The sequence below is a fragment of the Phoxinus phoxinus genome, assembly GCF_949152265.1.
Source record: "Phoxinus phoxinus genome assembly, chromosome: 7".
NCBI lineage: Eukaryota > Metazoa > Chordata > Actinopteri > Cypriniformes > Leuciscidae > Phoxinus > Phoxinus phoxinus.
Window position 1 is genome coordinate 33,242,541 of NC_136882.1, and position 24,113 is coordinate 33,266,653.

General features: G+C 39.0%; 1 protein-coding gene across 9 annotated transcripts in view; it reads right to left on the minus strand.

Annotated features, from left to right (window-relative positions):
* ttn.2 (titin, tandem duplicate 2) overlaps positions 1-24,113 on the minus strand; it is a 162,197-nt gene that overhangs the window by 50,780 nt on the left and 87,304 nt on the right. For all 9 annotated transcript variants that reach the window (XM_079617482.1, XM_079617481.1, XM_079617480.1 and 6 more), the window contains 46 exons: positions 23,777-23,973; positions 23,310-23,621; positions 22,924-23,202; positions 22,474-22,773; positions 22,085-22,387; positions 21,447-21,971; positions 20,795-21,097; positions 20,401-20,700; positions 19,997-20,293; positions 19,607-19,891; positions 19,214-19,507; positions 18,817-19,116; positions 18,405-18,713; positions 17,856-18,055; positions 17,266-17,695; positions 16,799-17,107; positions 16,525-16,706; positions 16,307-16,436; positions 15,908-16,207; positions 15,494-15,811; positions 15,108-15,404; positions 14,709-15,008; positions 13,892-14,206; positions 13,603-13,751; positions 13,317-13,467; positions 12,940-13,221; positions 12,547-12,849; positions 12,138-12,443; positions 11,765-12,046; positions 11,348-11,647; positions 10,932-11,234; positions 10,491-10,799; positions 10,092-10,373; positions 9,077-9,376; positions 8,651-8,944; positions 5,599-8,553; positions 5,151-5,486; positions 4,784-5,068; positions 4,378-4,677; positions 3,971-4,273; positions 3,583-3,858; positions 2,072-2,368; positions 1,683-1,985; positions 1,295-1,594; positions 925-1,212; positions 492-794 (listed from right to left, as the gene is read on the minus strand). In XM_079617482.1, the coding sequence (XP_079473608.1) occupies positions 492-794; positions 925-1,212; positions 1,295-1,594; positions 1,683-1,985; positions 2,072-2,368; positions 3,583-3,858; positions 3,971-4,273; positions 4,378-4,677; positions 4,784-5,068; positions 5,151-5,486; positions 5,599-8,553; positions 8,651-8,944; positions 9,077-9,376; positions 10,092-10,373; positions 10,491-10,799; positions 10,932-11,234; positions 11,348-11,647; positions 11,765-12,046; positions 12,138-12,443; positions 12,547-12,849; positions 12,940-13,221; positions 13,317-13,467; positions 13,603-13,751; positions 13,892-14,206; positions 14,709-15,008; positions 15,108-15,404; positions 15,494-15,811; positions 15,908-16,207; positions 16,307-16,436; positions 16,525-16,706; positions 16,799-17,107; positions 17,266-17,695; positions 17,856-18,055; positions 18,405-18,713; positions 18,817-19,116; positions 19,214-19,507; positions 19,607-19,891; positions 19,997-20,293; positions 20,401-20,700; positions 20,795-21,097; positions 21,447-21,971; positions 22,085-22,387; positions 22,474-22,773; positions 22,924-23,202; positions 23,310-23,621; positions 23,777-23,973 (15,992 nt within the window). The remainder of the gene's footprint in view (positions 1-491; positions 795-924; positions 1,213-1,294; positions 1,595-1,682; positions 1,986-2,071; positions 2,369-3,582; positions 3,859-3,970; positions 4,274-4,377; positions 4,678-4,783; positions 5,069-5,150; positions 5,487-5,598; positions 8,554-8,650; positions 8,945-9,076; positions 9,377-10,091; positions 10,374-10,490; positions 10,800-10,931; positions 11,235-11,347; positions 11,648-11,764; positions 12,047-12,137; positions 12,444-12,546; positions 12,850-12,939; positions 13,222-13,316; positions 13,468-13,602; positions 13,752-13,891; positions 14,207-14,708; positions 15,009-15,107; positions 15,405-15,493; positions 15,812-15,907; positions 16,208-16,306; positions 16,437-16,524; positions 16,707-16,798; positions 17,108-17,265; positions 17,696-17,855; positions 18,056-18,404; positions 18,714-18,816; positions 19,117-19,213; positions 19,508-19,606; positions 19,892-19,996; positions 20,294-20,400; positions 20,701-20,794; positions 21,098-21,446; positions 21,972-22,084; positions 22,388-22,473; positions 22,774-22,923; positions 23,203-23,309; positions 23,622-23,776; positions 23,974-24,113) is intronic.

Sequence of the window (24,113 nt, forward strand, 5' to 3'; positions counted from 1 at the left end):
TTTAGAGATCGACCGATAATTGGTTTGACATTTTTTTATGATATTTAGGTTGAATGGTGAAAAGCCTTTCAAGAATAGCAAAGCTTATAACAAAATCTACCTGTGCAAAACTTTCAACATTAGATTAACACGTAAAGTTAACTTAATTTTTGGCATTATTCATCCACATAATTACAACCCTGTAGAAAATAATGTAACATGTTTGATTTTAACTATAGACTAGAGTACTAAACTGGAGTACTATTTGTGTTTTTTTTTACTTCCCTAGAATGTATGTTTTTTGTACGATTTTTGCTGTAAACTATTGGGCATCATACAGCCTTCTAAATAAAGAAAAAAACAAGAGTACATTCTAAATTATTTTTCATTATATGTAATATTATTTATATTATTAATATAAAAAAGTCAATGCTGTAATGAAAATACTGTAATGGTCACTCATCGGTCTATCTCTATAATATATAAATGCACAAGAAAGAATAAAATGTTACCAAATGGATTCTTGGCGATCACAGAATTAGTCACAATTGGGTCTCCAACACCATACTTGTTCTCAGCACTGATGCGGAACTCATATTCATGGCCTTCAATGAGTTTCTGCACGGAACAGTCCGTTATCTGACCATTAATGTTAGCAGTGACTTGTGCCCAGTTAGCTCTGCTTGTTTCGCGTTTGTCAATAATGTAATTTGTGATTTCAGAACCACCATCAGCAAGAGGTGGCTCCCACCTCACTTTCACTCGGTCAGCAAAAACATGGCTTATCCTTACTGATGCTGGGGGACCAGGTTTATCTACAGAAACACAATTAGGCATTTTTCACATAACAAACACTGACACTATCACTAACAAACATACACTATCTTAAATGTTTGAAATACAATACACACTCGCTTTTTTGGCATATTTTTTATGTTAACTTACCTAGAACCTTCAATTTAATGTTGCCAGACTTTGTTCCACTTGGGTTCTCAGCAGAAATGGTATACTCGCCAGACTCTTTTCTTGCCACAGAGAACAGTTCCAAGGAGAAGAGATGCACCTTCTGAGTCATTTTCATACCTTCTGCCAATTTTAATGGAACACCATCTTTCTTCCAAGTGACCTTTGGTATTGGTTTACCATAAACTTCAGCCTCCAGGCAGACATTTGCTCCAGCTTTGACAACAATTAAGTTCTTCATCGCAAGACTAATCTCAACTCTAGGTGGAACTGAGATAATACAAAGAGAGACATCAAACAAACTATATAAAGTTAGAAAATTATTACAATATTGGTGGAACGTAAGGCTTACCATGCTCTGCAATAACTGGGATAGCATCAGATTCCTCTGAGGGCAGACTGACATTAATTGCTGTCTTTGCAATTATTCTGAACTTGTACTGGGCTCCCTCCTCAAGTCCAGGAACAATGTATTCTTCCTTTGGTACATTTTGACTGCTTGTGTTGACACGCATCCATTTGTCACCTGGAAGCTTCAGAGATTCAACATAATAACCAATGAGTTTGCTTCCACCATCATGTTTTGGACGGTTCCAGATAAGAGAGACAGAATTTCTGGTCACATCAAGAACTTGGGGTTTACCAGGTGGATCTGAAAAAGAATATACATAAAACTTGTAGTGCTTTTATTTTAACTTTTATTAAAAGTGACAGCAGCATGTTTTCCCCTCTACACATACCAACTGGAGATCTCGCAGTGATAAAATCTGTCTGTTTGCTTGGTTTGCCTTGCCCTGCTTTGTTAACAGCAGACACTCTGAATGTGTACTCCAGACCATCGATGAGGCCATAGCATGTATATTCAGTTGAGCGAATAAGGACCTCATTTGCCTTGGCCCACAAGAGGCTATTTCTTTCTTTGCGCTCAATGCTATATCCTGTGATGGGACTGCCGCCATCGTTCACTGGTATCTCCCAGGACAACACGACAAACTCCTTGTTGATTTTGTTGACACAACAGTTCCTTGGCTCACTGGGTGGATCTGAAATCGAAAAATTTGTCTTGGTGTAAATAAAGCCTAATCCCTTTGCGTGTCTGTGTTCAAATGTGTCCATTTGTGAGACTTACCAAATGGATATCTAGCAATGACCTTCTCAGCGTAAATTGGTTCGGAAATTCCAAAGCGGTTTTCAGCACGGACACGGAAGCCATACTCTTTGCCACATGTGAGCTTTCCAACTCTGCAACTGGTCTTGGTGCAAGATGCAGCTGTGACCCAGTCACCTCTTGTCACATCACACTTCTCAACAATGTAGTTTGTGATGTTGCTGCCACCATCTTCAGCAGGTGAATCCCATGCTAGTGTGCAGGCATCTACGTCCACCTCAAGAATTTGTAGAGGACCCAGTGGAGGACCAGGGATGTCTAAAAACAAACAAAAAAAACTTCAGTACACTTCAAAATAAACTTCACCTTTTGAGACTATTAAGACAATTTTCTTAATAAAAAATAGACTTCACACCGTGCTTACGGACGAATCACAGCCATGCTGATATTCAGATATACATCCATATCGCACTGCTACTTGTGTGATATAGCTCATATATATAGGGCTCAACATTAATACTTGTCCGCTTGTCCAGGAAAAGTGGATTTCTTGAAGGGGCTAGTGAAAGATAATTTTACTTGCTCGACTGTGGACTGATTAAAACCTCAGTGACAAAAAATAATTAGGGAAGCATCGAAATGCAAGAATTCAGTGAGAATTAATTACAGTCAGTATAAACAGCGATTGGCAATGGATACTATATTTTTGGTAAGAAGGTTGAGCTGCCTGTCTCTTTGTGAGAGACTTTGTGGAGAAATCAAAACAAATGAGCGTAACAGCACACATAAAGTAACTCACAGAAGAAACATACTGAAGTAAAATTCTAAATGTTTCATTTTTTATTCCTAATGTGACATAGTTAAGTAACGTAACAAGACCAAGGGAGCTGTATTGCTGAATATTATCATAATTGCAAATTGTTACATTGATTTTAAAGTTCAATAAACAAGTAGTTAATAATAAGTCACAAGACACAATATTGACTGTTTTAGTTTATTTCACCAATGAAAATAGTTCTAAAAAAAGATCCCAGCAGAACTATTGCGCATTCTCAAAGCAACACTCAGCAGTGTTTTGTTACTGAATGATTTAGCATTTTGAATGAATCGGTTGAATGAATGACTCAATCACTCACTCTTAACTTAAGTGACTTGCCGCCACCTACTGGTGGTTTAGTTTCATGTTTAAAAGTCTCATGCATTTTTTCCCAACATATTATGTATTGCAGTTGTAATTTTGTACTGTAAATTATTCAATTTGATTGGTAACAGTCCTGTAGTGTCTTATTATTATAATTGAATTTGTTGATCAAATGTAAGAATTTGACATTAAAAGATTATGCATAGATCTAATAAGGTTTAAAAAAATTGCCTTAGGTAAATAAAAGGTAAACAACGCCCTGGGGTAATAATAAAAAATATACATATTTAAGTACCTAAAAGCTGATGGAACACAAGCACATGACATGGCTTAATGTCAAGCCCTGTTATTTAATAACCATATACGTATACATATATATTGATAAACTTACCCATAATGATTATTCGGATGATCTGGTTGACCCTAGCAGTGCTGTTTTCAGCAGAAAAACTGTAATAACCACCATCCTTCCTTGTAACTTCTTTGATCAAAAGTGTATTTGTGGTTGATGTTTTTTGTATGAAGAGACGATCAGATGTAACTAAATCCTCATTTCCTCTTCTCCATTTTGTGACTGGTGCAGGCTTCCCAGACACAAGAGCCTCAACTATAAGCTTAGTTCCTGCTCTTGCTGTAACCACATCAGAGAGGATGATCTTTGGTGCCACTATAAAAAAAGGTATTAAGGTATAAAATGTATTCAGAGTGTGATTCATGAAAAACACAGCATGAATAAAATAAATTAATAATGGGAGAGCACAAAATCTTTGTCTACATACTCAGCTGTTCCTTGACCTCAAATATGCCCTCAGCTTCTCTTGCCAAACTGCATCCTATTGCGTTTCTTGCGGCGACCCTGAATCTGTACTTAGTGTTTTCATTTAGTCCAGCTACAACAATGGTCAAGTCTTTCACAACCGCGTATGATGTCCACTTGTCCTCAGGTTGACCATCCTGCTGGTATTCAACAACATATCCATTAATCTTAGATCCACCATCTCTAAGTGGTTTCAGCCACCCAAGAGTTGCACTGTTTTTAGAAATTTCTAATACATCCATCTTCTTTGGAGGATCAGGCTCACCTTTACAAAGTAGAAAAAATACATATTTTTAAAATGCATTATATTATATTATACAATACAATATAAAATTATATAATAAATTATACTGTGCAATGTGGACTTACTTTTGGAATCTGTAGCTAGGTAGGACTTTGGAGAGTCTTGAGGCAAACCGATGCCATACTTGTTAACTGCCATCACCCGGAAGTAATATTCTGTTCCTGGTGTCAGATTTGTGATTTTGAAGCTTGTCTTCTTTAAGTCATTTGTGCAATTTGTCCATGTTTTCCTGTCAACCTCACGCTTTTCAACAACATAGTTAAGGATTGGACTACCGCCATCATTTTCTGGAGGCAACCATGCAAGCTGGCAGGTTGTCTTTGTGATATCAGTTCCCTCCAGTCCACCAACAGGACCAGGAGTATCTGTTGATACATTTCAGGAACAGTTTTACCGACAGTACTTGGTATTGGGTAAATGTAAAGCTTAAATCTTAATTTTAAAATGCATTTTATGAAAATGTAAGATTACCTAAGACTTTTACACGGACAAATACAGCCTTTTCTCCAGAGGCATTTGAAAGAGTCAAAGAATATCTGCCAGAGTCTTCACGTGAACACTCAGGAATCACAAGAAAGGTCATTGTATCAATCTGATCCACATGGCCCCTTCTAACGACATTGTCAACACCCATGCGCTTCCAAGTCACTTTAGGTGCTGGTCTTCCTCTAATTGTTGCAAAAAGTCTGATAGGACATCCAGCTCTAACGCTAAGGCCTTTTCTTAGACTGGCATCAAGATCAATCTCTGGAGGTTCTGTTGTGAAGAAAAAAGGCTGAATAAGTATACTGAATTTCAAGGGGAATCATATAAGTGACACTTTAAAACAAACCCTTACCATTGATCTCCTTTGGTGATACAGCATCCTTGAGGTTTGCGGGACAGCCCATGCCAACTTGGTTTTGAGCAGACACTCGGAATTCATATTCCTGTCTCTCATCCAAGTTAATAATTGTAAATTCAGTTAGGACAAGTTGTCCAGAAGTATTACATTTCTTCCAGCCTTCCTCAGGATCTCTCTCTAGTTCACCTTCCATTTGCACCTTATCCCTCATTTCAACCAGGTATCCAATAATTGGAGCACCACCATCATACACAGGCTTGGCCCAGCTAAGTGTAATCGATGTCTTTGTGCTATCAACTACTTTAAGGCTGCCAGGAGGACCAGGGGGCTCTAAATATTAGAAAGAATGTCAGCTTAGTTTAAGATACAATTAAATACATCCTTAGGGGAAAAAAACATTATACAATCTCAGACGAATAGATGTAATACAGACTATACATACCAATTGGATCTTTTGCAGTGACGGGCCTGGATGCTTTGCTTGGTTCTCCCAATCCTACTTCATTTTCAGCTTTGACACGGAATTGATAATCGTGGTTAGGGATCAGATTGGTGACCTTCATGCGTCTCTCAGAGATAGGGCTCTTTGTGACAGGAACCCATCGAACAGCCCGCTTTTCTTTTCTCTCCAGAATGTAACCAGTTATAGATTTTCCACCATCATTCTCAGGAGGAGCCCATACCACAGTCATCTCATCTTTACCAATTTTGGTTACCTCAGGTGCATCAGGTGGACCAGGCCTGTTGTATTGTGTCTTAGCAATAATAGGCCTACTCTCCATTGGTGGCCCAGTCCCCATTTTATTTTCTGCTCTGACCCTGAATATGTACTCATTTCCCTCAACAAGGCGTGTAACATTACAGTAGTTGGTGACGACAGAGGCAGAGTAAGTGGACCAAACCATTCTTCTCGTCTCACATTTTTCTAGAATATAGCTGTCCACCTCACAACCACCATCATCCTCTGGAGGATCCCATACAACTCTGCACTTGTCTGTGGAGATGCCAGAAATCTTCATATCTCTGACAGGTCCTGGTATATCCAAAACTGTAACATTGGCATATGCTGTGAATGATCCTGCTGAGTTTGTAGCAGTTACCACATATTTTCCAGTATCACTACGTTTGGTTTTAGTAAGGAGGAATTTTGAGTAATCGTACCCAGTGTCAATACTGATCCTTGGGTTATCGCCTGTAGCCTTGTCCTTCACCCATGTAACCTCAGGCTGTGGTTTTCCTCTAAGTCCAGCCTCAAGTCTTACTGATTCACCTGCTTTGACCACAATGGTCCCAACAAATTTCAGGTCAAGAACTGGTTTCTGAACTTCTTCTTTGACAAGAATATCAAATGTCTTAACCCAGGTGCTTTCACCTCCATCGTTTGTTGACTGGACTCTAAACTGATAAGTGTGGTTCTCAACACATTTGTCTACCATGAAGAATGTCTCTTTCAGGACTCCCTCATGTACCTTTTCCCAGTCTTCAGCATCCTTTGCTTTTCTCTCCAAATGGTAGCCCAAGTTAGGACTGCCACCGTCATAATCTGGTTTTCTCCATTTAAGGAAAACAAAGTTCTTACCGATATCACTGACGTGGAAGTTCTCTGGCTCACCTGGCTTCTGAAGTGGGTCGATTGCAAGGATAGGAATTTTGGTTTCTGTTGCTGGTCCAGGACCACACTTGTTCTCAGCAGACACACGGAATAAATATTCATGATTTTCCATGAGCTTTGCCTTTACCATACGATTTGTGCAGTCAGATGATATCATTGACCAGGCTCGTATACTTGGCTCCCGACATTCCACAATGTAATTTGTTATCTCAGTGCCTCCATTATCCTCAGGAGGATCCCAGGACACCATGCAAGAGTTTTTATTTACATACGTCAACTTAAGATTCTGGCAGTGCCCAGGTCTATCCAGAACATTTACAGTAATAGTAGCTGAGGCCTCTCCAGCTTCATTACCAGCCTTAAGTATATACTTTCCATGATCTGCTCTGGTTGCTTCCTTGATACGCATTTGCACTACTGGGAAGTTGTTTATCAGAGTGGTACGCTTGCCCCTTTCCAAAATGCTTTCACCTTTGCTCCAAGTGATTTCTGGATCAGGTCTTGCTTTCACATATGCTACAACATTAATGTTATGTCCAACACGGACAGTCATACGGTCACGGCATGTGGCATCCATCTCAATTTCTGGAGGAATGATAATATCCTTAGCAATAACTGACTCTGGGATTTCCCTAGTCTCACCTTCTCCAATCATGTTAACAGCTTTAACACGGAACCTGTATTCTGTGTCCTCTGTCAGTCCCTTTACTCTATAAGCACACTTCTTAATCAGATCATCCTTATTGACTTTCTCCCACTCAGCACCTTCTTTATGGCATTCAACAATATATCCTAAGACTGGACTTCCTCCATCTCTTGTGGGGCTGATCCAGACCAAGTCAGCATGTGTACAACTATAGTCCTTTATCTTAGGGTTAACTGGAGGTCCTGGAACAGTAATTTGTCTGCAAGGTCGGGCAGGATCTGAGATAGGTGAAGGTCCACTAAAGCCAGCAATATTTTCAGCAAACACTCTGAACTCATATTCGATACTTTCAAAAAGCCCAAGCACTCTATATCTAAGGTCCTTGCAGAGTGTTTTATTCACTCTAATCCATTTGCCTCCTTTATGTCTTCGCTCAATAATGTAACCACTGATTGGACTACCACCATCAAACAGTGGCATTGTCCATCCAAGTGTGAGTGAATCTTCAGATATATCAGATGCAACTGGTTTTCCAGGTTGGCCAGGGGGCTCAAACTGGTGCCGGGCTACAGTTGGTGCACTTTCAAGAGCTGCGCCAATTCCCATTTTATTTTCAGCGCGAATTCTCACAACATACTCAACTCCTTGCTGCAGACGAGAAATCTTGAGCTTTGTGGAAGTGCTGCCAGAACTTACTCCTCCCCAAGTTTCCTTATTTGATTCCCTCTTCTCAACAATATAGTTCATGACAGGGCTTCCACCATCCTCTTTGGGAGGACGCCAGTCAATGACCATGGAGTCAGGAGTCACTTCAAGGATATTAACAGGACCTATCGGGGCAGATGGCACATCAAGAACTGTGACATTCAGAGAAACAGTCTTACTTCCTGCTGAGTTAGACACTGTGAGAATATAGATTCCGGAGTGATTTCGTGTGCAATCGGCAATGCTCAGAACAGTGGAGAAGTTGTCTGTGTCGATTTTGATATTGCCTTCACTCTTAATTTCCTCTCCATCAATGACCCATTTGGCAGTAGGAACCGGAAGGCCTCTCATAATGGCAGGCATCCTAATAGTGCTTCCAGCTTTCACAATGATTCCCTCAATCAATTTCACATCAACCTCAACAACGGGTGGTACTACAAAGACAATAGAAGAAGAAAAATTTTAATAATACATATTGAAAATATTTTTTTATTTAAATAATCATACGGGACATTAAAATTAGAGTCTCACCTAGTTTTTCCTGGCAGAGTACTGGCACAGTGGTATCTGGTCTACTTAGACCAATTGCATTCTCTGTCTTAACACGGAACCTGTAGGTCTTTCCTTCTTCCAGTCCTGTCACATGGCACTCAGGAATGCTGACAGTCTTAAAAATGATCCAATCCCTTTCACCTTCTTCTTGGTACTCAACCAAGAAACCTGTGATGTCACTTCCTCCCGTGCGATCTGGCCAATTCCACTGGAGCCACACCTCGGTTTTATCAGCATCTACATGATGCAGGTCTTTTGGTGGACCAGGTGGAACTGAAATATGAGATATGAAAACAAATGTTAGTTTATTATATATATTTTTTTATGTTATAAATTATAGATATTGTTTTGAAAATTAACATTATATAAGCTTTGAAGTGGAGAAATTTCTCAGGCCATACTTACACAGGGGATTCATTGCTTTGATTGCTTTTGTTGTCTCAACATATTCGCTTCTTCCAAACTGATTTTCAGCTGCCACACGGAACATGTACGATGTTCCTTCAATCAAATGCTTTGCCATCATGCTACGTTTTTTGGATGATGAACAGACTGGCACCCATTGTGCAGATGCTGCATCCTTTTTCTCAACAACAAAGTTAGTGATGCGTGCACCACCATTATCTTCGGGGTCTTTCCAAGACAGCTGGGCAGAATCACATCTGACATCAGATACCCTGAGATGTTGAACTGCTCCAGGCTTGTCTACAAAAACAAACAAATAAAACAACATCTTAACTCCTTGCCTGAAAAGAATGGTATTTTCTAGGGGTTTGACGAGTCACAGGATCTTGCTATATTAAAAAGTGATGATATTTCTCGTTGAGGTGAAAAGCTGTCTCACGATATCAGCATGACGGAGTTGAGTTTGTGGCAAAACCTTTTACAGTGCTTATATTGTTGTCTTTTATTGCATAGGATAATTCATACTCAGAAATTATAAATAAAGTGGCATTTTTTACGATGATTAAGATGATTAATAGTCAAAAGTCTTAAAAATACACCTGCATTGTTTTGCTATTTGTGACTATTTTGTGACTATATTCTATTTCTCCAGTCATATATTTCGCCATTGAAGATTTCTTAAAAATAGTGTTAAAATAGCTGAAAACTCATCTGTTTGATTCAGCTTTTAATATGTAATTGGACATTGTTTGTTTTATTGTATATTTTATTGCAATTTTTGTACAGCACTTTGGTCGGTTGTCAGCCGGTAGTAAATGTGCTCTATAAATAAATGGAACTTGAACTTGAAAATATCATCTCTCTCGTGAGCCCAACATCATGCAGTCTTGTCTCATGAGCTAGGTGCATAGTCACACCCGTAGTATTTTCATTTTCATTTATTTTTATGTTCTAAATGATTTAAAATTGTGCAATTTCTGATTTTTCATAGTCATTGTAATATTTTAAAAATTACCAAGAACAAGCACGGTGCATGTGGCTGCCTTTGATCCAGCTGGATTTTCAACAGTAAGTGTGTAATCGCCACAGTCTGCACGGGTGCAATAACGCATCTCTAGTTTGGTTGCTGTTCCAGATGTTTCAATCTCTGATCTTGAAGGAACATCTAATTCATTTTTCATCCATGTGACTTTGGGGAAAGGCATTCCTTTGATTCCAGCAATAATAGTAATATGGGTTCCTGCCATTGCTTTGAGTTCACGAGGCATGCCCAAATCCAGTTGAAGTTCTGGGGACTCTATAGAAAAAAAAGAAAAAAAAATAGCATTTAATACTGTTACACATATCTTCTTAAATGCAATAATATGCATAATTAATAACTAATATCATACATATCCAAATACGCATAAATTACCAAGTCTGTCTTGTGCTCGAACAGGCTCTGGGACATATGCAGGCTCTGATTCACCAGCAGCATTCACTGCCTTCACTCTAAATCTGTAAAGTGCACCATCCTCAAGGTTGATAACCTTGAATACAGTGCCCTGGCAGGAGTCAGGTGTCTGATTAACTTGAAGCCATTCATCATCACCAGCTTTCTGATATTCAAGTAGATAGCCAAAGATTTTGCCTCTGCCAGAGTCTTTTGGTGGCTGCCAAGAAAGAGTGACAGACTCTTTCGTCTTGTCAATTGCTACTGGAAGTACAGGTGGGCTTGGAATCACTGTAACAAGAAAATCATGAAAAAAAGAGTGGAGGGTGGGTGTTATTATTTTAACTTTGTTTAAACGTTTTTTATTTTTTCTTCAAATAGTTATTTGTAAATTTTTCATTTAAAACATCGTTGGATACATACCAATAGGATCTTTGGCATAGATGGGCTTTGAAGGTGGACTGGGGTCACCAACACCAATCACATTCTCTGCCATGACACGGAATTCATATTCACATCCTTTGAGAAGATCAGGAACACAATATTCTGTGTTGGGGTAAATGCGGTCTTTTCCAGCTCTAGTCCACATTTTGGCCTTGGTCTCCTTTCTTTCAACAATGTAGTTTGTGATTGGTTTGCCACCATCAGCTGGCTGGAGCCATGAAATCAGAGCTGTATCTTTATAGATTTCTTTTATCACAGGTGCCTGTGGTGCATCTGGAACCTCTGCAGGTGTTAGAAATTTGAGAACATGAGTAAAACACTAGACCATTAATTAAAAGATTATTGTTAAAATAATTTATTGACTATTATATTATACTGCAGAATCTGTTACTTACTGAAAATATCCTTTGCTTTTGTTTCAGCAGATAGCAATGGATCACTAATACCATGAATATTTTGAGCACAAATTCGAATGATGTACTCTCTTCCCTCAATTAGTTTTGGAACTCTGCATGATGTCCTTGTGCAAGATTCTGTAACAGGCATCCATAAATCCCTGTTGGTGTCTCTCTTTTCAACAGTGTAGTTAGAAATAGCAGCTCCACCATCATCCAATGGGGGCTTCCAAGAAATGACCATATGATTCCTGTAAATCTCATCAAAGACAACAGGACCCTCTGGAGGTTGTGGACGGTCTGAAAAATTCATAAAACAAGATTCATCATTAAGTTTGCAAAGAAATAATTGTAAGATAAAAAAATAATATATAAAAAATATAATATCTACTTGACAAAAAGTAGAAATCAGCTTACCAACAACAGTAACAGTACATATGCCCTTGCGTGAGCCAATGGAGTTCTCCAGAACCACAGTGTATTTTCCACTGTGATCACGTTTTGCTTTTGCAATAGTCAAGCATAATTTATTTTTTGTGCTGGTAAGAGCGATTTCTTCATTTGTCTGAAGCTCCTCATCATTTTTGAACCATTTAATTGTTGGTGCTGGTTTGCCTGTGTATTGGCTTTGAAGAGTGCAAGTTTCCCCAACGCGAACAACAAGCTTGTCACGGAACTCAAGATCAAGATTTGGTGGTTCTAGTAAAGAGTATAGAATACAATAAATCAAACAGTCAATAAAAAAATAAAATAAAATAAATCACTTCAGTGCATCACTTCAATTACTTACCAAACTCTTTTTTGCATGTAACTGGTTTGGTGCTGAATGATGATTTGCCTTGACCGATTTGATTGACAGCACTAACTCGGAATTCATAAGAACAACCTTCTTTAAGACCCACATGTGTGAATTTACGGTTCAAAAGTTTATCCTCTGCGGCAATAATCTTGAAATTGTCCTGTCCGATAAGACGAACTTCAAGAACATAGCTTGTAATGTCTGAACCTCCATCATACTTTGGAGGCCTCCATGCAACGCTGATTGAATCATTTGTGATGGCTGTAACCTCAAGATCCTCTGGACGCTCAGGTACAGCTGAAGAAGTTGTGTGAGAAATGTGTGAGACATCATACGAGTAATTAAAAGTAATGACATGTAAAAAAAATTAATACTGTAAACTAACAAAAACAAGGCTTACAGAGTGGATCCTTGATGACGACTGGAGCTGAAGTCTCAGTGAAGGGACCCATTCCAATAATATTTTCAGCTGCAATTCTGAAGAAGTAACCCTTGCCATCTATAAGACCCTGGACAACAGCATTATGTCTTGTGACAGTATATGTCACTGAAGTCCATCCTCTGCGGTCAGCTTCTCTCTTCTCAATTATATAGTTGGTGATAGCTGAGCCACCATCGTCTTCAGGAGAGTACCATGTCAACTTACAAGAGTCATTGGTGAGATTCTCACCAGAGAAAGGCTGACCCACTGGGCCAGGGACATCTGTGAAGAGAAAAAACAAGCAGTGTTAATTAGTTTATTGAAATCATTTCATAATTAAGATATATATATATATATAAAAAAAACACTCACCCAATACTTCAACAATAACTGCTTTCTTCCTCTCTCCACCTGCATTCTTAGCAGTCAGCGTATAAATGCCTTGGTGCTGTCTCCTGCAACTTTTGATAACCAAAGCTGAACTTATAGAGGTGGTCTCAACAGCACCCTCCTTTGGTACATCACCGTCATCTCTATTCCAAATAATCTCTGGAGCCGGCTTTCCTGACACATAGGCCAGGATGCGGATTACCCCACCAGCATGAACAACAATCTTTTCCTTGACAGTTGCATCCAGGTCTACTTCAGGGGGAACTAAAATATATGGCAAATTAAATATAAAATAAATACAGAAAACAGAAGACAGAAAAAAGACAGCAGAGAAATCTAATATCTGAACCAATGCTTACTTGTCCTGTCCTTGACTTCAATCACATCAGAAACCTCACCAGGTTCTCCCACACCTGCAGAATTTACAGCTCTCACTCTAAATCTGTAGAGTCCAAGCTCTTTAAGTCCAGGAACAACAAACTTGGTGCCTCTGATTTCCTTGTCTTTAACCTAAGATAAAAAAAGTAAATTTTATATATATATATATATATATATATATATATATATATATATATATATATATATATATATATATGTATATATATATATGTGTGTGTGTGTGTGTGTGTGTGTGTGTGTGCATACCTTCTCCCATTCCTCTTGCCCTTCTTCTTTGTACTCTACAAAATAGCCTGTGATCTTAGATCCACCATCAATAAGTGGAGGAATCCATTCAAGATCAACAGTTGACTTGGTACAGTCTGTTACTTTTGGTGTTGGAGGTCCTGGAGGTGCTGTTAAGAAAAAATACAAACGTATAATTGACGCATGATTTAGAAAAAAAAATGAAAGGGCCACCAAAATACAAAAGTACACGAGTAAAAAACACGAGTAACATTTTTTTTTTTAAGAAAACAAGAAAATCCTAACATACCTATGGGGTCTCTACATGGAACAGGATCAGAAGGAACACTAGGAGGGCCGCATCCAGCTGCATTAATTGCAATAACACGGAACTGGTAGATAGAACCCTCCATAAGGCCTGTTACAATATGGGAAACTCCTAGAGTCCTGATTCTGATAGGTTCGCGATTTACTCTTGTCCAACGCTTGCCTGTAGTTTCCTTACGCTCTAACCAATAACCAGTTACTGGAGAGCCACCATCATATTCTGGCTCATCCCAGTTGACAGTCATAGATTCAACTGAAACATCTGTAACAGTTGGCTTCTCACATTGGCCAGGGACAGCTATTAAGGGAAGAATGGAGTAAAATAAGTATTAAATTGAATTTAAACAATACATTTATTTTTGCAAGGATCCGAGTTTGAATAATATATTGAATACATTTAAAACCATTTTAACTTTTACTGAATTTTACATTGTCATTTCATTCTGTTTTCAAAAGACTGGAAATTGGAAACCAAAAATCATGAAATCATTCATCTTACTTATACTTTTTAACAGTTACATAATATTACTCTAACTATGGGTAGACTGTAACTAGATATCAACATACACTGACAAATTAATACATAGTAAATATGTTCCAGATAATGTTTGAATATTCTCCTTTAGTTTAATGACAATTTAAAGCCAATTGATTAGTTTGAATTATGTCAAGCTTAACATTTTTTCACACAGTATAAATGGGTCCTTATATATGTACATATTTCATCATATTTGGAGGTCATGGGAATCAAAAAGTTTGAAAACCGCTGGACTTAGAGATTCCAAGTATATGAAACTTACTGAAGAGGTTCCGTGCTTTCTCAGGTTCACTGTACAAGGGTGGTCCAATTCCATATTTATTCTGAGCCATAACACGGAACTCATACTCATGGCCCTCTGTTAGCCTTTGTACTGTGTATTGGCATTCCTTTGGATCACTAGAGACATGGACCCATGTTTTTCTGTTTTCCTCACGCTTTTCAATGACATAGTTTGTAATCTTGGAACCACCATCATCTGTGGGTGAATTCCAGGAGAGACCAATCCTTTCAGCGAAAATCTCCCCAATCTTGATTGGTCCTACAGGTACACCAGGACGTCCTAAGGACACAGGCATAGCATATTATAATTTTTTATCTTTCAAATGGATGAATCATTTGAAATTAGGAGAAAATTAAATCATGGAATTCAAGGACTTACCCAAAATGCTAAGCTTGATGCTCTTGGTGGCTGTGCCCAAACTGTTGGTGGCTGTCAGAGTGTATACTGCGCTGTCAGCTCTCTTTGACTGCTGAATTAACAGGGTACATTTCTCATCAGAAACAAGTTTATTGACATGTTTGTCATATTGTAAAGCAGCTTTGTCATCAAGCTTGTCCTGTGGAGCCTTGTGCCAGACAAGAGATGGGAATGGACAGCCTTGTATCCTGGCAACAATGTTGACATCATATCCTTCAGCACCTTCTAAAGCCTCTCTGAGATCAATACTTGGAGCACCTAAAAAAAGATTTAAAAGAAACGTTAGCAAATAACTAAGTGTCATATTTCAAGAACCTTTATCAAAAATGACATGATCTTCAACTCACATGTCTGGTCCTTAATGACAATTGGACCGGCAGTAACAGAGGGTCTGCTTGCACCAGCTTCATTTACAGCTTTAACACGGAACTCATATTCGCCACCTTCTTTAAGGTCTTCAATTATGAAGGTAGTCTCTTCAACATCTCTCTTGTTGCATTGTTTCCAAGTCTCTTTCTGTGGACCACTGGTATCCCAGCTCAACCTCTCAATGATGTAATGCTTTACTGGTGCTCCACCATCATTCTTAGGAGGAACCCATGTCAGGGTTACGGCATTCTTTGTAACAAGGTTAATTTTCACCTTGGTTGGAGGATCAGGGGGATCTTGACATTAAAAGAAAATAAGATTAATCAGAAATGAATTAGAAAACAATTTAGAGGCATGCAATGCTTTTCAAAATACTGGGCCAACCAACTTACAGATAGGATCTCTTGCCCTAACAGGTTCTGTGGTCTCGATAAATGGTCCAAAGCCAAGGCGATTCTCAGCACGAACACGGAATAAGTAGTCCTGTCCCTCAAGGAGGTTGGGCACAACAAAGGCCATGCTTGCACAAGTAGCGTTGACAATTGTCCAAGCCTTTGCATTGACAGCCTTCTTCTCAATAAAATAACTTTTGATTCTTTCACCACCATCATTATCTGGCAGCTTCCAAATGAGTCTCATTGTGGTTCTGGTGACATCAGTTACTTTGAGCTCTTTGGGTGCTCCAGGAACATCTGGAAAAAATTGATCAATTTACTTCATAGCACAATGTTATTTTTGATTACCGGTAAGTCTTATCATTCATTCATTAAAAATATAAGTAGCAAACTCACCAAGCACATTTACTCTGACGTTGACATGCTTCTGTCCTGATTTGTTCTTTGCTGTAATTGTATACCTGCCAGAATGGCTTCTCAAACTCACAGGAATTGTAATAACTGAGGTAGTGTCAGTTGATTCAACCTAATCCCCAAGAAAATCATCAATAAACATCTATCTTAGATTCAGAAGAAAATAGTATTTTTGTCTAAAATTAGAGAAAAAGTATTACCTGTGAATCCACTGGTAAGATATGAAGACGATCCTTCTTTTCTGTCTTTGCTTTGCCATCAAACTCCCATGTAACTTTGGGAGCAGGACGCCCTGTGATGGTAGCAGGAATCTTAAATGGAGATCCAGCACGGATACACAGAAGATCATGAGCACTGATATCCATGAAGATCTTCGGTCCAGCTGTGGAATTAAGAGAATGCATAAGGTCATGCAAAAATAAATATTGTGACTCTTGAGGAAGTTAATTTGTATTTCAGTACAAAAGACTTTACTTTGAATGTCCTCTATGCGAACTTCAGTGGTTCTGGGGCTTGGTTCAGACTCGCCAATTTCATTGACAGCAATGATTCTGAATCGGTATTTCTTAAGTTCTGGGAGGTTTGGAATTGTGAACACAGTAGAAGGATGCAGATTTTCAGCATCATTAATCCTGGCCCACTCAGAAGTTCCTTCATCCTGGATCTCAATGATGTAACCTTTGATGGGCCGACCACCATCTTTAGCTGGTGGGGTCCATGCAAGGGTGACACTATGCTTGGTTTTGTCAGCAATCTCAGGAGCTGCTGGCATGCTAGGTGGAGCTGTAAACACACACACACACACACACACACACACACACACACACACACACACACACACACACACACACACAAAACAAACAAACAAACATGAAATATGTTAAAAACATAATTCATTAAAATATATCCAAAATACAAATGCACTTAATTTATGTTCTTACTCAATGGATCATCAGCAACGGCAGATTCAGAAATGGCACTAGGTGGTCCAATACCAGCAGAATTGCAAGCCATTGCACGGAATTCATACTCTGCTCCCTCTACGAGACGGGTAACCTGGTATTCCCAGCCTTTCATGCCACGTTTTGACACCAGTACCTTATTCACACGAGACCAATAGGAAGTGCCCTTTTCACGCTTCTCAAGCCAGTACCCAGTAATCATAGAACCACTACTGTCACTAGGTGGTTCCCATGTCAGTACCATATGGGTCTTAGAGCGATCCGTGATAGTGACCTTCTCAGGTGGGCCAGGCAGAGCAAAAGGATCCCTAATCTGAACCTCTTCCATTTCACAGGCCTCACTTATTCCATACTTATTCTCAGCTTTGACCCTAAATTTATAGTTGCCACCAGTTTCCAGGTTCCATACCTGCAAAAAAACATAAAAAATGTATATAGTCTTACAACAAGATGATATCATTATTTCAGCAAATTTTACCATTCTATTTGTATTATATAAACAATACTCTTGTTTGACGCATTTTGAATGACTACCTATACAAATGCTATAAAATAATTGTTTTGCTTACCCCATATCGCTTCTCAATAATGGAGTTAGTAACTTGCACCCACTCAGCATTTTCAGGATCTTCAACATTAAGGTCTTTTATCTCAACAATGTAGTTGGTAAGCTCACTGCCACCAATATCCAATGGGGCATCCCAGGTAAGGTTGCAAGACTGAGATTTGATGTTTGAAACAGCAATATTCCTTGGTGGTGTTGGGCGATCTATGAAAAAAATAGATAATTATAAATCATTAAGTATATGCAAAATAAACACACTTTGGACACTTAAGCCATGACATACTGCTTGCCATTGAAAATTATAAAAAAAACATACATTTCAAGTAAAACATTTCAAAACACCTTTTTTTTCTTTTTATAAATAAAAGTGTTTAAAAAAGTATATATATATAAAAATTAAGACAAGTGTATTAGGCACCTTTTGGTTCTCAAACATAAGTACCGGTAGATGATTTCCATAGTTAATGTGATGAACTACGCATTTGGCTATTCAGTTTTAACTGAAATGTTCAAGTGTCCAATACTTTTTGTTGTAAAGTATAGGATAACTTACCCAACACTTCCACTGTGATGGAATGACTGAGTGTTCCCAAACGATTTGAGGCAATAACAGTGTATGTGCCCTTGTCCAATCTCGTAACAGCAGAGATGGAGAGTTTTGTATGTGATGTCACTCTGTCAATCTCTTTGGTTTCTATCAAGAGTTTCTCAGTGGGGGTGTCAATAACAACATCATCCTTCAGCCATTCAATCTTTGGCATTGGTAGGCCTGTGACTTCAGCAGGCATCTCAATAGGTTCGTTTTTCCTTACTCGGATCAAATCACCCTTGAAGTGCTTCAGCATATGCAGACTTGGTGCCACTATAATTATCAAAAGACAGATGAAATGTGTGTCATCAAAAAAACAAAACAGATGAAATGTCTGTTCTGAAGAACAGTGATGTTAAACTAGAATAGGACAAACCTTCATCATCCTGAATTACAACAGTCATGGTAATTGAAGGCTCACTTTCACCAAGTGCATTGACAGCCTTTGCACGGAACTCATACATATGCAACTCATCAAGGTTTTCAACTGTCAAAATTTGAGCAGTGATCAGCTCTGGGTTGACACGCTGAAAGGCTGGTTCATCTTGTCGCTTTTTCTCAATGATGTAGCCAATGATTGGACTACCACCATCATTACGCGGTGGTCTCCATTCAATAGTAACAGAGGACTTGGTCCTCTCAGTATAGTGGAACTTTTCAGGAGAAGTTGGTGGACCTGGCATTCAAAAAAACATATGACAATAAATACACAAGAACAGTCATAATAGTGAGAGTTGTTCTAAGAGTAAAAGCATTGTGTATATCAGGTTTACCTTGAGGATCCACAGCACGGATTGGTCCGAGATCGACTGGAGGTCCACATCCATACTTGTTCTTAGCCACAACACGGAAAATGTACTCCTGTCCCTCAATAATACCTACAATCTCACATTTGGAGGAAGGAGTCTCAATGGGTTGTCTCCATGTGTGCATCTTTGGTTCCCTCCTTTCAATAATAAACCCTGTCACATCACTACCACCATCATCATCAGGATCTGACCAATTCAACATCATTAGTTTTCTTGTAACCACAACAGGTTTCAGGTCAAGAACTGGTCCAGGAACATCTGCAGAGAGATTTTAAATGTTGTGAACTGTATGTTATGCATGCTGTAATGAAAATAAGTGTACACTTTGAATACATATTACAATTAAAAAATTCTTACCCATAACTTCAACCCTGGTATTTGCAGACTTAATACCACTTGGATTTGCTGCTTGGATTTGGTATTTGCCATGATCACTTCTCTTTGCGGTTTTAATGACAACAGTGCTGACCGGTCCAGCTTCTTCAACCTCCATACGATCTTTTTCTAATGCATCATCATCCTTTGTCCATTTCAAAAATGGAAAAGGTCTACCAGTCACATGTGCTGGAATTCTCAGCATCTCTCCAGCTCTAACGACAACGCCATTTTTCACAGAGATATCAAGCTCGATGACAGGAACCTCTGTTTTGGCAAAGAAACAAAGCTATCTCTTTATCTTGGAACACTTTAATTGCTTAACAATTAAACAATAGCTTATGCTAATTAGCATTAGTTTTATGTTTATACCTGCAGGGTTTCTCACAATTACTGCATCTGTAAAACCTGGTTGTCCTTCACCAGCACAATTGACTGCAACAACACGGACAATGTATTTTGCGCTTTCTCTAACGCCATACACTGTAAATGTGCGGTTCTTCCATGGCCTCTCTGTGGCTCGTGACCAGTCCTGGGTACCAGCAACAACTTTGTCAACATGATAACCAAAGATGTCTGCGCCTCCATCGTCTGCGGGAGGATCCCATTCAACATCAATTGAAAAGTCTGAGGTGTCAACAACTCTTGGAATTGGTGGACCCGGGGGCACTGAAAAAATAATTGTTATATAATAAATATTACATTTTAAATTGATATTAAATGTAATTCCCATATGTTCATGGTTTATATAGTCAAGTTTAATGTTACAAACTTACTGATTTGTGCCTGTGCTGTTTTTGGTTCTGACGGGGGACTGAACTTTCCAGGTCCAGCTACACTTTCCGCACAGACTCTGAAAATATATGTCAGACCCTCTAAAAGGCCCTCTACATTTATTTCCAAATCAGGAACCATGGTGCGATTGACTCTCGCCCAGTGTGTGCTGTTAATTTCTCGTTTCTCTACCCAATATCCCTCAATGGGGCTGCCATTGTCATTGGGTTCTATCCAGGTAACACGCATACTGCTGGCTGTGACATCCTTAATTTCAGGTTTCTCCGGCGCCTCTGGAGGATCTGAATTGACAAAGGCAAATTGAACTGTTAGATTAACTGTGAAAAACAATAATGCAAATTATGTGATCAAACAAACAATGGAAAGTCGTAATACCAAATGGATTCTTTGCAATGACAGGTTTGGAGATGAATGGGGTTCCAGGACCATACTTGTTCTCGGCAGTGACACGGAAGAGGTACTCCTTGCCCTCAATAAGTTTGGGCACTAGAAATTTACAACCTCTAAGGATTGATGTTACAGTGATCCATCCAAGCTCAGCCTTGGAGTTATCTTTTCGCTCCAATATGTAGTTAAGGACTTCACAACCACCATCATCCAGAGGAGGATCCCACTTACAGAGGATTGAGTTCTTCCTTATCTCTTCGAATTTGAAATTGACTGGAGGTCCAGGAGTATCTGAAATATGAAAGTGTAAAAATGAACATTCCATTCTTTCCCAAAATATTGAAGGTGGAAAAGGGTCTATATGTTTCTGGTAAAGTGTCATTATTAAAGTTGGTTTCAACTGATTGGTTTCCATACCAATGTGGTATACCAGACCAAATAAATTTACTTGAACAATGCCTAATTAGCTATTTATTTGAGAATTGGTTATATAATCCAATAGCTTGTGTGGGGTAAGTGACATCAGCAAAAAAGGAAAGTCATGCTTTATCTTCTTCAGATGAAGAGTAAATTATCATGTTTTGATTAAAGATTACAGAGACAACAAAAAAACAATCTTTGGAATATTATCTCAACTCACCAAGGACATTAACTTCACAGGAGGCAGAGGCAACACCATGATCATTTTCCACTTTTATCGTGAAAACACCATGATCGCCTCTGATAGTATCTGTTACAATAATTAAGGATTCACCCTTCCTCTTGGATTCAATGGTAAGACGTTCATTTAAGCTTGGGTGGTATGCTTCTTCAGGTTCCTCCGGTTCCTCCACCTCCACCTCCTTTTCTTTTTCTTTCTCCTTTTCTTTCTCCTTTTCTTCTTCCTTCTTTGCCTTGTCCTCCTCCTTCACCTCTTTGTCTTCCACCTTCTTTTCTGCATCTGCCTCTTTCTTTTCCTCCTTTTCTTTTTCTTTCTCTTTCTTCTTTTTAATGGGCCTTTCTGGTCTCTTCTTCAGTGGCTCTGGCCAAATGGTTGAATTGTTCCTCATCCATGTAATTTGGGGGTAAGGAAATCCAGAGATGTTGGCATCCAATCGGATCTCTTCACCTCGTCTCACAGACAAGCCTGATTGTAGACTACCGCTAAGGAATACCTTTGGCCGATCTGGAAGCAGAATAACAAAAAATGCTTACATATACCAATAGCTTGCATCAGAGGGAATTCACATTTGAAAAAAACTTTATGATTTAACAAGTAACAAAAGATTAAGTTCATACCAACTGCATCTGAGGCTTTGATCCAAGGTGAGCTGCGTGAAGGATCACTGACACCAGCTGCATTTTCGGCACTCACACGGAACTGATATTCTTTTCCTTGTGTCAACCCCTTAACAGTATAGGACAACACTGGCACAAGGAAGTCATTACATCTCTGAAAATGATCTTCCCCTTTCATCATCTTCTCAAGAATGTAACCCATAATTTTGCATCCACCATCATACATGGGAGGCTTCCACGTAAGGGTCACACTCTCAGAAGTTGGGTTGTGTGTTTCCACATCGAGGGGTGGATCAGGACGTTCTGTATTTGATGGACAAAAATGTATTAAAAATATCATGCAAAATGAAAGGTACATATAAATCCGTTCAATGAATGTCATTACTTACGCTTCTGATCTTCAGCAATTACAGGATTACGAAGCTCAATGAATTCACCACCACCAATCTTGTTGACAGCTCTGACACGGAAGTAATACTCCCCATTTTGAATGAGATCCTTAACCGGCCAGCTCACTTTGTTTTCTCCAGACATAACATTGACATAGGTTCTCCTGCCTGCTTCTCTGCGTTGCAGCACATAGTGGAGAACGGGGCTACCACCATCATAGTCTGGAGGATCCCAGGACACCTTGCAGGTGCTCTTGGTAATTTCACTGGCAACAATTTCTTTACACGGTCCAGGAAGACCTAATGTTTGTTAGAAAAAACATAAACAAAGCAATGGCATTAGTTTAAAATGCAAAGGTGCGTTTTAATTTTTATGTTAACATGATCAGTTGTTAACAGATAAAATATTCCAATAAAGCAGTCAAACTAGCAGCAGAACTCATAACATACCAATAACTTTGACATTGAGTGTTCCACTTGTTGAACCATTGCTGTTCTCCAACGTAACTTTGTACTGGCCAGCATCAGCGTGTAAGCAGCTTGGAATTTCCAGATGGCAGGATGTGTACTCCGCTCTAAAGAAGGTTCTGTCATCTGTCTTCAGTTCATTTCCATCTTTGTGCCATGTAATCTTAGGTGACGGCACAGCCTTAAATGGAATAGGTAGGTGCATCTTTTCACCTTCTACAACAACAAGGTCTTTGGTCTGGAAGTCAAGGGTTGGGCTACCTGCAATGATGTGATTAATAGGGCAATCAGTTATCCTTACATTAAAATGGTAACAAATGATCATTTAAAAATGTATAAAAAATAAAATAAAATAAAAAACCTCTTACAGTCAGAATCTTTGGCATATACGTTGTCAGAAATGTCAGAGGGCTCACTGGCACCAACAGAATTGACAGCACGGACTCTGAAGGTATATTGCTTCTCAGGAACAATGCCCTCTTCATCCCCTGCTCTGTATTTTAGCTCTTTGACAGGACGAGAGTTGACTCTCATCCACTTCTCAGTTCCAGCCTCACAGAGCTCAATATGGTAGCCGATAATGGGACTTCCTCCACTTTTTTCTGGTGCCTTCCAGGCAATACAAATATGGTCTCTGGCTGCTTCTGTAATCTGCAATTCCTGAGGTGGTGATGGTGGGCCTGTCAAGAGAAAGAATGGTCTCATTATGGATTACATCTCAAATCAAATATTCAACCCATTTTTAACCCACTTTTTAGTCTCATGAAAATAGTCCAAAAATTTTGAAAATTTCGCCGGCAGTACACTTCAGGTTTAAGGGGTTAAAACTTCATACCTGTTGGGTCCTCAATGACCACAATATCAGTGGGTTCACTTGGGTGACCAACTCCAGCCTCGTTCTCAGCAGAGACCTGGAACTGGACTTCAGTCCCCTCAATTACATCAGTCACTCTGTAATGGCAGTCAGGACCTGAAGTCTTTCCAGATTTCATCCACCGGGTTCCAAGTTTCTCCTTCTTCTCAATGACATATCTAGGAAAGATGGATATTTAGAACACAAAAAAATAAGGAATTATATTTTTTATATGTTTGTGATCTTTGAATAATTGATACAGTGTATGCTTTGAGATATATTGACTCAAGCACTTTAAGGCCAATTCACAGCACAAAGA